Here is a 13896-nt window from a genome sequence, read left to right on the forward strand (position 1 = left end):
ACTTTCATTGTTTTGTTTTTGAAGCTATTAACTCTGTAAAATGGCAACATTACCATTTCTGACAAGCCTCATTACCATTATCAAAAGGGTTGGCAATTTACTGCATTATCTCCACATGTCTACATCTACAAAGAGAAAATGTAGTCACAATGTGGAGGAATTCGAGATATAATTCAGTCAGAGCATTTGGCTCTTTCTGTCCTCTCTGCTGCTCAGTAAATGGCCAGTGGGATGACTGTGCCTGTGGTGCCCTGTGCTCAGAAGACAGATATGCCCTAATGCACCAGCAGCTCCAAGTACTGTTGAAGATGTCAGTCTATGCACACTCGTACATACAAAGCAGGGTACCAAATCCTTCTGGGGAAAAGGTCTGTCGCCCCTGGCAAAAAAACATGCATACAGACAAGTTGAGCAGGAGTGAAGATATCTGCACTGTTTGACTCATTTTGGCTAGCAAAAGTCTTTTAAAGGAGAATGACAATTCTCACAGTTTTTATTTCACTATTTTGTTTCCATATGATAGCAGTATTAGCATCAGTATGTTTAAAGTGCATTATAAGATGTTCCCTGGCCATAGGTATTGTGATGTTTGTTGCCTACTGCAGTTCATGTTACCTGTCTGCTAACCTTTTCTCTACAGTTAAATACTGGCTGTGTCCTATTCTTAACTTTGCAATATGCAGAACTGGTAAAACTGATGATGCGTCAATTTTAATAATTTAAAAGACTTAATCACCCGGTTCAAAATAACTTGCACCATACTGGATCTTATTAGTTCGATTTCTCCTACATATAATGTTACTGCTATGTTTGCATACACTCTGGTGACCATCACAAGCCACAATGTGGAGGCATATAACGCTCATCGTAAAGAACAGCTATTGTGTTTTACCGGAACTCTGTGAGCCAGTTAAGGGATTCAGGTCATTTAAGCAGTATTATAATAGGACTCAGCAGAAAGGGATATTAAATTATGCACTGTTTACATAAGGATTCTTTGCTCTACAGACACCTTAGTGAATCCCTTTTTCCTATCGAGATTCATTTGCTTTTTATATTGTGGCAAATTACGCCTTTTTTCAGCCACATGCATGATGATTTTGGTCAATTATAAATTGTTGTTACAATTCATAAAATCTGCAATAAATACAATGACTATGAAGTTTACAATATATTATTTCCATTGATTGATGTCTATACAAGTCTAAATTTCTTTTTTGTTCTTTTTTTTAAATTATGCGATTCATGGTGTCAAATCGATTGGTTTGCATTTTTAAGGGGCGATGTATGAATGCACATACAAACATAATGCAATTAACAACTCTGATTTTAGAGTTATATTAACAATAAATTTAAGAGAATAAAGCCTTACTGAAAGACATTGAAACCATGATTATACTGAGATCAGTTTAAGGGCTTCCTTCAGCTGCTAAACTATACATTTGCTCTAAAACCTTCATCTAAAATAGAAGAAAAAAAGACAGAGAGCCCACAATGTAGCGTGAGGACAACTAGTCATATATATAAAAAAAACAAAAAAAAATTTGGTCAACACCTCATGAACCTATACACACTGTACTGGTCCCATTAGTTTAAAACATATACATGTTACAATTATTCATTAGCCTGATTTAGGCACAGTAGAAAAAAATTCCACTAATCTTCTGAATAGGTGCAATTCTAGGATTAATTTAATACAGTTAAAAACCCAGCGCACATTCATATTCTTACGTTGTCTAATGTGACTCATGTGCCTTTATGTGTCCGTCTCTTAAAGATTCAGACATGTTAGTGTGGATGGTTGAGCTTGTTTTCAGAGAAAAACAATGAACAAAAAGCTTAACTACTGCAGCAAAAATGTATGTATACAAAGCATTAAAAAAAGATTTGAATGAAAATATCAAGATATGCATCAATAGATGGCCACCTAATTAATAGTAAACAGATAGTGGATCACTTTCCATCAAACAGGGTTTGAGTAGTGTACACGATCCAAAAGATAATTTGGACCTCGCTAACCTATCCATAAGTTATTCAAAATAATCAAGCACTAATGTATCATGTTTGGTTCTGATAAGTTGTAATTGACTGGAACAAGTGCACAAATAGAGAGGAGGAATGCAGCCCATTAGGCTGCTCGGTGTACTATCTTCTGAGGTTTACTGAAATTGACTAATCAACCGCACTATGGTAAAAACAATAAGAGTAAAAGCCCAGGAGGGATTGTATAATTTCTGTTGGTATTAGCTTAAATGCTGAGATGTTGGACTGCTCTTTTAGTGCTGTTTAGAGAGAGAGAGAGAAAAATTAGCCTTTACCATAAAAAAAATGAAATTGGAATGAGGGGCTAGCCAATCCTTTGTGAAAATCTAAACCTGACTACCACTCATGGAAGGCTCTGAATGCAACAGATTTTCCCAGAATGAAAAACAACCTAAAAACAATTACTTCAAGCCATCTGATTAACCAGTCAGTCTGCAGAACCTTAAGCATCTATACACTTTGAAAGCTGTTCAGCTTTAAAAAAAAGAAAAGAAAAAAAAGGAGAAACCCTTTGAGATCATTTAAAAAAAAAAAAAATCTTCAAATGAAAAATGTTAATACAGACATCTATACATCTGCAGCATTTTAAAAGGCTCATCCTTGCCCTTACTACCACCAACCCTATCTTTAGAAAGGCAATAACCATATATGATATTTTGTGATGCAAAGTATGCCGCCGTTATAAAGCCTTCCTTACAACTTCTCTCATTTTCTCTTGTAACACCTTCCTAACATCCTTGGGCAACACAGCTTGTAGTCATTGGACATGCACAGAAGCAATGAACAACAGAGCTCAATCTTTTTCTATGCAATTGTGAGGCTCATTTCTTTCAGGGAGAAAAGTAAGCCTTTTAGAATAATATATATGATGATATGCATTAAACAGTAATAAAACAAGGCATTAAAATCCTGTGAAGAGGATTCCCACCCAACCTTATCAATTGTGCACACGCAGTATCAAGTACGCATGGTGATATGCTAGGACTGAAAAGACCCCCAGACACAGGATGAAGCTTGAAAGATACTAACACTGATGTCAGCTCATCTGCACCCTAAAACAATAAATGGAAGCAAGAGCCATCGTGGATGATTTTACATTCATTTCACGCTTGGGTGCCACAATGATCCAGGAGGCATCTGTGCCCACAAAATGGCAGCTTATGCTCAGTGCTTATCCGCTCTGGGCTTTGCATGCTTTGGATTTTATTAGTGAGCGCCTCAAGGTGTCAGAATGTGCAACTCAAGACTATTTTGACTTGGTAGCTGAGAAGTAGCTTAAGGAGAATCTGTGGCCAGTTCTAATAATTAATAACATCTCAGTTTCAGGCAAGATGCTTTGTTTTCTGATCTTAATTATGCCAGTAGTACAATTACAGCATTTACAAAGCAAAATTATTATATATTGGCATTTATCACCTGTACCACAAGCGTTTGTTATACCAGTAAAGTGAAATCTATGATGATATTTGATTAAAAATACTTTTGAAAAGTACATATTTGAATATAGAAATTGTGTTGTCTCGATCCATTTGTTTTAGCCATCAGCCGATACTATCAAAGGTTATGGTTTTTAAGGCCTACTTGATCCAACAGAATATTAAGTTTAAAAGTTTAGAAAAACTTCAAATGTTAAATTTATTTATCAGCTTAAATTGTTGATCTGAATGAATGACCGTGAGAATAGGACTACCTCAGTATCACTCAACCCCGTTGTGGTTTTACAAGAAAGCACCTTCCCTCACAAACAATCCATAGCCCCTTTCAGACATGCACTGGAATTCTGACATTATCCTCTGCTTTGTCAGGAGGGAGTGTATGTGTGAATGCAAATGTCCAACTATATGTCCTTCAAGCCCCCCTAGTGCAATGTTTGCATTAGGGCACTGCTCTGTCCCGAATCATCTGTAAAATTAAAAGCAAGCTAGTCGGCATGTTGATGATGTTATCATTCAACTGTTCTTGCAGTCATGTGATTAAACCTTTTTTTTATTAGATGCACAGCTCTGATGTGCTGGAAACAAAAACAATAGTTTTACATAATTTTCTGGCTCCTGTGATCATGCATGAAAATAGAGTGGATTTTCTTCTCATTCGGACCATCTCCCGCTGTGAGTTACATGTTTGAAAGAGATATAATGTCTGAGGCTGCATTCTCCTAACATTGTCCATAGTTCATATATGAAACAGGCTTTTGAATACTAACAGACACCAGCTATAGATAAACTTTAACCAACAGGTTCCTTAAAACTCTGTGTTGACCACAGAGTGTGCCTTTTGTCTTGAGTAAAACATCCTTTAATTCACTCATAATTCAGCTTGAGGTAAAAAGGAAGCAGAGATGTTTATTATGACTTTAAATATTCTATAAAGGTCTTGTGATGGTTTGACACTGGCATGGGGAGAGAAGCTGTCTGTGTACTGTGTTGTCAGAAACAAGGAAGGGGAGAGCAAAGACGTAGCAGTGCTCCATCTACATGAATGCGGGCTGGTGGCTGTTGCCTTGGGCATGCCATTGAGTGATGCAGGACACATTATGCAGCACCTGAGTTGATATTACTTTCTACCATAAAGGGTTTAACAGTTGTATAAGGACAATCTTATCTAATGGCAGTGGAAAAACACTGGGGAACCATGCCCAAAACTGAGAAAACAACATAGCACTTAAGTTTGGGTATGTCATTTCAGTAAAGAATAATCAGACACTGAATTTTTTGTACGAAATAAATAGAATATGCCTTGTGTGTCATAGGAAAAAGCCCAGCTGAAGTTAGCATACAAATCAAAACAAAGGATAATAAGGTAATAATATAATATAATAAGGTAAAAGAAGACACTCCATATGAACAGGGTCCTTGTAGTGACGCAATAGAAATGAACCAGAACTGTGGTGCAGGTATTGAGCCTTGTGTTTCCTAGTATTTATGGGAGGGAGTGGCAGTAGAGGAGACAAAGGTTGAGGGTAGGGCTGTGAAAAATATGGAGCAGAGAATCCATGACAGAGCCATCTATGCAGAGTAATGGAAACCACATCTTTCTTCCTGTTTTCTTGTACATTATCAGTAGCAGTTGACTTTGTGTAGATGGCTGAACCAGACAGGCTTATTCCTGCAGGTATGATCTAAGATGACTTTGACAGTCACATGTACTGACCTTCCACAGAAGAGCAAGGGGAAATGAATAACCTTACAATGACTTGACTTCAGTGGGTACAATTTCATAATCTTTTTTTTTTTACAGAATGCCACAGAAATTGTCATCTCCTCCACCAGAAGCACTGAGCTTTGATTAGGAGGTTGTGTCATATCAAGACATTACTGACTCCATGATCAATTAGCCTAATAGCTTCCTTGCTGAGGTGCTCCAGGTGAGAACTGGCTACCGATGTCACAAATTAATCATCACCTGGGTTAGCATAATTAATTAATCCTCCGGTGGAAGCTGACAGACACTCTTAGGAACTTATAAATTGGTGGTCGACATCTGTGACATTTGGTTCTGTAGATAAAAGCTAAGTGTAGCATGTACAAATCAACTGTTCACTGATGCCATTCATTAAAAAAAAAAAAAACCAAACTGGGTCTGTCTGGATGGCAAAATTGCTGAAATAGCTCCCTTAAATGTTTTGAATATTCATCAATGTTTATTCAGCAATAAATTACTGTAAAATACTGTAAATAACTAGTAGTTGTAACCATAACCACCATATTCAGAGATGTGACTTATTAACTCAACATGCACATTTTCTATACTGAAATATATATATATATATATATATATATATATATATATATATATATATATATATATATATATATATATATATATATATATATATATATATATATATATATATATATATATATATAAAAAATTATATATATAAAAAATTTAAAAAAAATAAGTTTCTGACAATCTCTTGGATAAAGCCCTTGTTACAGGTTTATACCCAAGCTCCCTTAATATGCTCTGGACTGAATTATTTTGAAGGAAAATTAGAATATTTATCAAATATTCTCTCTATTTTGCAATTGATTTTTCTTGGATGAATAGGGCAAGATAAACAGTACTAAGCTCAAGGCTTAGACAAGGCCAGAGTCTCAGAGTATTTATGGTAGTCAACACAGGCCCTCAGCACTCAAGGAGCAACCATTCCTGGGAGATGGAATAGTTTACCCACACAGCAGGGGGTCACTCTCATGGGAGACAAGCACCACCTAGTGGTGCACCCTTGAACTACACATACTTACAAATCTGTCATAACTGACTAAAAACAAGACAGATCATTATTTTCATCTTTGTATTAGTCGCAGCATATCTACAGTACTTCACATGCATTTATCTTGTTTAAAATACTGCATGATTTACATAGATTTTGTACATCTTTTTATAATTTATGTTTTGCCCATCCTATTGTCCATACTGTGTCCCTCTGGAAGCTAGAGGATTTTGGATTGCATGTGGCACGGGTGAGCATGTAATTGGTTGGTGGCGTGGTCATGTTCTGAGCCTTGCTAATGAGGCTGCTCACAGTGTTGCTTCTCCACTGCTGAGATATCTGTGTGTGTGAGCAGGCAGGTGTGTGGAATCCCATACATCAGTGGCTTTCTGCTGCATCACAGAGGTGAGACAGAGTTCTGTGTGTTTACATTAATCAAATACAGAGATGTTAGTGTACTTTGAGAGACTGTGTTGTATTCCTGCATTGATTTGGTCACATGCACAAAAATCTACATTTGTACTACCGATGTATTTCAAAGACAAGTAAGAAAAACTATATTAATTGCAGTGTTAAATGAGATTTACAATTTCACAAGCAAATTACTTACAATAAAAAAAAATTTCCATTTGTCAAATATGTTGACAGTTTCCTTAAAATTCAGAATAAGAACATAAACAATTCCTTGTTGGCAAGTACTTCTAGTCAATTCTTAATTAAAAGAATATGTTCTCTAATTAGTGCAAACAAAAGCTAGCAATTCGTATTTTTTTTTAAATATAAATGGCCGGAAATATAAATGGACACTTTAACAACACTGCTTTGTACATTCTGTTATATGTCAGGAAAAAGGGATAACGTGGCTCTGGCACTTTAATCACATGCTGAAATCCTGCATCCAGAACAGCTGCGTAGAGCTGCATATTTTTCCTTCATTCGTACCTGACTCTCTCCCTCTTCTGCTGTCAAATGACACACTGGGGCGATGTCCTCTTAAATGGTTCTTTAAATTGCAAATACTGCTGCTAGCATAAGCCACGTGTTACAAACAGATGCAGTTTTATGCCCCCCAGGCCCACTGTTATAAGTTACACAAAATCTATAGTGCTACCATATAAATTTTCCATTTTTTAAACTGGTAGTGCAATGATTTTTTCCACGAATGTTTCAACTTTTTTTTTTAATTAACAGAATTGTTCACGCATGCTCCAAATTGTGACTAGGGAACCAAATGGGTCATTTTTTTTTAACTGGACAGCGACCAATAATGCAGATGTGGCACATAATATCGGTACCCTTCAGTCTCCATAAAATAACACTCAGCAAAAATTATACACACACCTGAATGACACTGCTATAAATTCTGATCTCATTTCAACTAAACGTCTACTAAAAGTGCAGAAATTCAGGAGAAAGCACTCCTCAAACCTGGGAGAATTAGAGCAATTTGTTTAAGAAGAGTGGGCAAACTACCACTTGAGAATTATACAAGTCTCATTAAGAGTTACAAAATGTGCTTGATTACAGTGTTGCCTCAAAAGAGTGTGCTACAATATATTAGGCTAAAAATGCCATTAGTTTACCCATGCCATTTTCTTTTACTGTATTATTTACAACATGCTATCATAAAAATCAAAACCAACATGTCTGTTGTACAAATGATGTAGTGGATGCCAATTAATTCGGTCAGTTTCAACTTATTTAGACAGGAAAAAAATAACATTTTTCCAACCTATTTGCTTGTAGCTGAGGTCTGGTGAACCTTTAGTTTAGGGTGTGTGCTGTGCTAAGGTTATGTTATTTACAGGCTATGCTCAGACTACACAGTTTGGTTTTTGTTTGTAGAGGGCTTTCTTCTTCCACAGAAAAACACATTCTGTTAATTAGGCATGCTTTTCCTTCTTTAAATTTAAAATTCCTCCAGGTCGGGAAGTAAGCTGACTTGGTGTTGATTTACATTGGAATCAATGTGTTTCTAATTGGCTCTCACGTGGCTGTAGGTGAAGTTCGTCAAACGGTATCTTTAAGGTGAGCTTTGTTCAGGTTTCCCCAGTTGCAAAGAAGTGGGTGGTACTCAGATGTCAGCAGCTTGGCTGGCAATTCATTGCCAATTAATGGGCAGCTGTCGCTGGCCCAGACTTTCCTAGCTGTATGTGTGAACACCCAGTTATCCATGTCTGGTATGTGGTGTTAAAGACTTTTGTCTAAATACTTACTAGTGGTGCAATGCTTGTCGGTGGCCTCACCCTGAGTACTGCTCTTGGCCTGCTCTTCTACTGCAGTGTGGTGCTTTCTGGGTGCCACAGTGCCCGGAGCTGCTGTCAGCTGTGCTGGTGCCTGGAAGTCTACAGTATGCACAGAAGATCAGTTACAACAACCAAACTTGTTGCAAGTGTACATACAAGTGTGTTTGTGTTTGTGTATAACACCAAAAGACTGTCAAAGTACTTGTACAATGGCAGACAAAGATAACCAGAGGGTTTGGAAAATGTGAGCATGGTACAACCACGTCAATCAACATAAAGCAGCACAAATATCCTTACAAAAACTTTAAAGTTATTATTTGCAATGTGTTTCACTCTTGAGTGTGTCGGCAATAAAAAAGAGGAATGGAACGTAGAGAAAAGAAAGTTTTTTTTAATTTTTTTTTTTTATTTCAATTTTCACTACAAGTGATAGAGGTTTTTGGCCAAATGTATCACAGCTCCTTTCATCTGGTCACAAATGCACTTTGACTTCAGAAAACTCCTGCTACATGACATCATGCAGTCCTGGGCTAATAGCTTTATAGCAGGACGTTAATGAAATAGAAAATATTTACAATGCTGTCTATAATCTGTCTTAGGCAGTTGACTCCTGTTCCTGCAATAATAATGTAGAATCTTGTGCATTTAGTTACTAACAGTGTTGCAAACGCAACAGGGAGACTTCAAAAAAAAAAAAAAACATTTTTTCTCTTGATAAGTTTTGCCATTTGAAACATTAAAGTAATTTGTCTAGGACTTAAGACAGAAGTCACTGGGCCCCTCCAATAGGGTGTGTGGGGGGGGTAATGGTTGTGCATACTGTAGATTACATTATCAAAGAGTAAACAATTTTTTTACTACTACTACTAGAAAATTAATAAAAAATAAAACTCTAACTGCATAACGTAGATTAAACCCAAGTCCCTTATCCCTGCTTGGGGCTGTTTGGTGATTGTAAAGATGCAGAGCGCCAGCACAGAGCAGAGAAAAGCTTACAATCCCTCTTCGCGTAATACTAGGATACCCTGCCGATTTTTTCTCTAAAAGCAGGTTTTGTTTATTGTCTGACATCGTCAAATCAAAGGCATTGTACAAAACACAAATATTGCACAACCAGCATGTACTATCTAGAGCTCATAATTAGATCAGTAAACGATGCTTTTAAGTTCAGCATTATTGGTTTACTAAATTTGCCCTCTCCACCAGTAATACAGTGAACACAACTATCCCTTGATAAAGAGAGCTGTGCAAACAACATAACTGGTATCTATCAAGCAACTGGAGTTGTTAAAATTTATGATCTTGCAAATTATCTTTTTTTTTTCCATAATTTGCTTAGCGCCAATTAGGCTTATGACTGGCCTTGCAAATTTCTACATGTTTACAGAGATCTGTCCAAATCTTTACATGGAAGTCCTATTTCAGTGATTTAAAATTTCCATTTTTGTTAAAATAAATAAATATATATATTCTTACTCCTCTTGCGACGTGCCTCCTTAATGTCTTCACACATTCGGTCAAACTCGGGGTCCAGCTCGGCAGCAAATATAGCATGGGCTGTGTCCTTTAAACTGCAAGCTCTGTGCCTGATCACCTTGTCTGAGAAAGAAGGAGACAGGAAAAAATATTACTAATGTCACATAACTATGGTTTTATTTACTCTGTACATGTACAGATGACACACTAAGTTGAGCTTCCCTTCATTTGAACACTTTGTATCTACAAAGAAAAACATGGTGGAGCTATAACGCTTTTAACACAATACCTGGACCTTTACACATGAAATCAAACAAAGACAGAACTTTTTCAGTCATCATGTGTTTTGTATACATTTCTTTCAGTCAATGACTGCCTAAAGCCTTTAATGTATAGCTTGCTTGTTTTCTGTTTTAGTCTTGTCTTCAACAAAAAGAACACAGTTCAATAGGACTTTGATCCTGTGATTGACTTGGCCAGTCGATAACAGTTCATGTCTTTATCCAGAAAAGTTATTTGGTTGCTCTTAATAGGAAATCTAGGAAGTATTTGCAACCTGCATCCTGGCCTTTCTGTTTGAGCTCTACCCGTTTGTGTTGTGATGAGACCTCTTAGGTCAGTTCTTTTTTTGACTAAACAAGAAAGCAAGAACAAAGTATACTAACTTTCTGCAGACTGTCCTTGGCTCAATGTGCACCTCATAAAAGTAGTTTTGTTTTTTTGTTTTTTTACCATGCAAATTTTTATTTTTTATTAGGTAATCCACATAACCTGTCCTCCTTGGTCTACCAGTTTGTTTGACATTTTCCATTTTTCTTTTAATTCAGTGATAATGGTTTTCTCTTGCAGCCACCTGTTTGCTTCTTGTACTGACACACAATTTCACCTAAATTTAAATAAATTTTCAATCCATAGCCACTTAACATCTAACCAAGGGACAATTGTTAAAAATTAACCTTCAGTGTAACATTGGTACATTTACAGCAATGTTTAATGTGCATAGTCCCTAAAAAAAGAAAGAAAAAAAAAGGGGGGTTTCGTTTAACTAAGCCAAGTGTGTTGTCTTTTTTGTATAAATATGGTTAAAAGATCTTGCTATCAAATCAATTTGATCTCTGGAAAACAAAAAGAGTGAACAGTTTAAATACTTTGTAAATAATACCACAGTTTAATTTTCTCCCACCATCAAGGCTGGTGCACATGTACTGTGTGATGTTGCATGTTCTCCACACCCTATCATGTATGTGAGGCAAAGATTCAATAGCCCCCACTCCACCCCACTGCATCTGTGAGAAAGAGGTTGGGACCATTTTCTCACAGTTTAAATAAATTGATAGAACTGGTGTTAGTGAAAAATGTTACCAGCCACAACGCAGACATGCATAAAGGCCCTGATATCACCACTTTATGATAAAAGCAGGTGCATACACATACTACCTGAAATATCTATAAATGCAATTCTTCTCACATTTTCAACGTGTCCCTCTTACACCTTAATAACTTGTATATCGCTTTCCCCTTAGAAGCACGAAAGCATCATTAAATCCTCCTTTTTTTTTCCCTGCTCCCGCACCCATGGGAAAAATAAATAAATAAAGACTGAGCTGAAGAGGCAGTCTAAAAGCATAGCCACTGTAAACAGGCCGTCTCTCATTACAGAAGGCAGAGAGAGAACAGTTCAGGCAGAGAGTGGCAGCGGGGTCACAATCTGCCAGCTTCCTTTGTCTAATTGGAGGATGACTGCCTAATTGCAATGGAGGCATTTTGTGTGTGTCTGTGTGTGTCTGTGTTTGTGTGTTTCGACTATTTGTACATGTATGTGTACATGCAAGTGCTTTATACGGTGTAAAACCGCCTGTCAGTGGAAGGGGTGTCAAAGGCCAGATGGCTTGCCCAGAGCTCATCAGCACCCTTATTGGCCCTGTCTAACCTATTAGTCTAGAATAGACAATGACATACAACAATGTTGCTCACGCATTCCTTCACTCTCACATGGTTGTTATCGCTATTTTCCTCAAGCTACAAAGTAGTATTTATGACACTGAGCCACATTTTGATGCACAGAGATATTGCCCTTTTTAACATAAAGCAATTCTTTAGCAAGGTGGGGATGTAAAAGACAAGAAAGCCAACACAACTGTACATGGAGCATGGTACAATAAAGATAGCGTGAAGGCTGAGGAGAACCAACCCACTGGGGGATAATGAGGTTTGTCTCCCAGCACTTTCAGAGCTGGTGTAGAACTTCCCCTACAAAATAATTGCGCAGGGTCTGGGCCACATTCCCTGTGCCAAGAACTGGGTGAGCAAGGAAGAAGCTTCGTTAGTTTTCTTTATTAAACTGCCTAATTGCATTTTCCCCTTTAGTGTATCATTTGTAGAACCTGCATTCCAACAAATGACCCAGGCCCGCGCCTGCTAAGAAAGATATGATTTATTCATATCTGGGCTGGAGAGGAATTGCTTCCCATTAGTATCAGGGAGCTATATCCTTGTGACATAACCAAAACAACTAAACATACAAGGTGAGAGTTAAAATGGTCACATCAATTGAATAGTCTGAGCAGGCCCACTATATGCAGCTTTCGACATGGTATTGCTTTTAAGGATTTTATTCTTCAAGAAAGTACTTTTTCCACCATTTGTTATTTTAAATGTATATACAAACATATATCTCTAGTGCTTTTCTGTGTCAAGCCAGCAAGTACTCTTTATAAATAATAAGTATAAATCCAATTTATTTGCAAGCTCTTGCAAATAACAGGCTTCTTTGTTTGTTTGTGTGTATGAGTGTTCCAGTGCTCATTATGAAGTCCTTATTTGGTTTAGGAAAAGGTGCAGCAATGAGAGGAGGAGGAGGACATAAAAGTCTGTTTAAATTGCAAGACAAGAGACACAATTAAATTTTCATGCATATGCACCCTTCCTCAGTTTCAGACCATGAATTGCTCTATGGAAATGCCGTTTTTCACTTAAGGTTGCACAGATTTTACTTACATTTGAATTTCCAAGTTGAAGTTTATCCATCTTGATGTACTGTAATTATACTACTTAATGACCTTTGAAAAATGGTCCCTAAGTGCTAAATGTAATTATTTTTTTCCCCTCATACAATAGCAACCCAATGGAACACACAAGAACTACTGAATCACAAGGTCATAATTATTGTGCACACATGCATTTGTGCATATACATTTATGTATTATATCTTTATGTGCATGTGTAAATTCATGAGTATGCCAATGCAACTTTCCCGCTTACCTCCAGGGTCCTTGTCAGGATTGTATTCTAAAGCATTACTGCAGATGAGGTCAATATCCACAAGGAAATCCTTCACTGTCAGGTACTTGTGGGTGTCAATCTTGGTCATTACAGTTGACAGGTCCATGGGCTGCTGTATCACCTCTAGGTAGTCAGACACCTGACATACAGACACATAAATCATTTTAATAAAAAGTCTGAAATTGTCTTTATCAAACTATGAGTTGCAAGGATGTGGGGACACATCCGAGACGATTTTGCCTCACCTCCTCAATGTCAACTGGTTTGCTGAAGATGTTAAAACGTTTGTCAGTGGCCAGACGCTTGGTCACATCCCTGAGAAAGAGCCTGAGCTCTCGTAATGTGTTCTCCTCCTGTTCAACCAGGCGGCGCTGTTCCTCTGCTGAAAGGACTCTAGGGCCTGGAGCCTCTTCCACTGGCAGCACCTCTTTACACCTCTCTGTTTGGGCAAAATAGAAAGAAGCAAAAGTCACGTCTAAGTTTTCCGACAGAATCCGTCTACAAGCAAGAGCTGAAAATTACAAGAAAGTTTCTCACAGCTAAACATAAAAAACACAAGCTACGGGGGGAAAAAAGAAAGAAAGAAAAAAAATCATTACAACCAACTTCTACACAGAACCAGACACACACACA

The 13896-nt window shown here is 37.3% G+C and overlaps 1 protein-coding gene across 2 annotated transcripts in view; it reads right to left on the minus strand.

The window, feature by feature from the left end:
* Nucleotides 1-13896, minus strand: part of atad2b (ATPase family AAA domain containing 2B) — a 61715-nt gene that overhangs the window by 28891 nt on the left and 18928 nt on the right. Inside the window, exons 21-24 of one of the 2 annotated variants that reach the window (XM_067481392.1) lie at nucleotides 13509-13702; nucleotides 13243-13402; nucleotides 9982-10104; nucleotides 8506-8604 (exon numbers count right to left, since the gene is read on the minus strand). In XM_067481392.1, the coding sequence (XP_067337493.1) occupies nucleotides 8506-8604; nucleotides 9982-10104; nucleotides 13243-13402; nucleotides 13509-13702 (576 nt within the window). Of the gene's footprint in view, nucleotides 1-8475; nucleotides 8605-9981; nucleotides 10105-13242; nucleotides 13403-13508; nucleotides 13703-13896 lie in introns of both variants that reach the window. The other variant, XM_067481391.1, reaches the window with a different exon arrangement.

The sequence above is a fragment of the Channa argus genome, chromosome 17 (genome assembly GCF_033026475.1).
Source record: "Channa argus isolate prfri chromosome 17, Channa argus male v1.0, whole genome shotgun sequence".
Classification (NCBI taxonomy): Eukaryota; Metazoa; Chordata; class Actinopteri; order Anabantiformes; family Channidae; genus Channa; species Channa argus.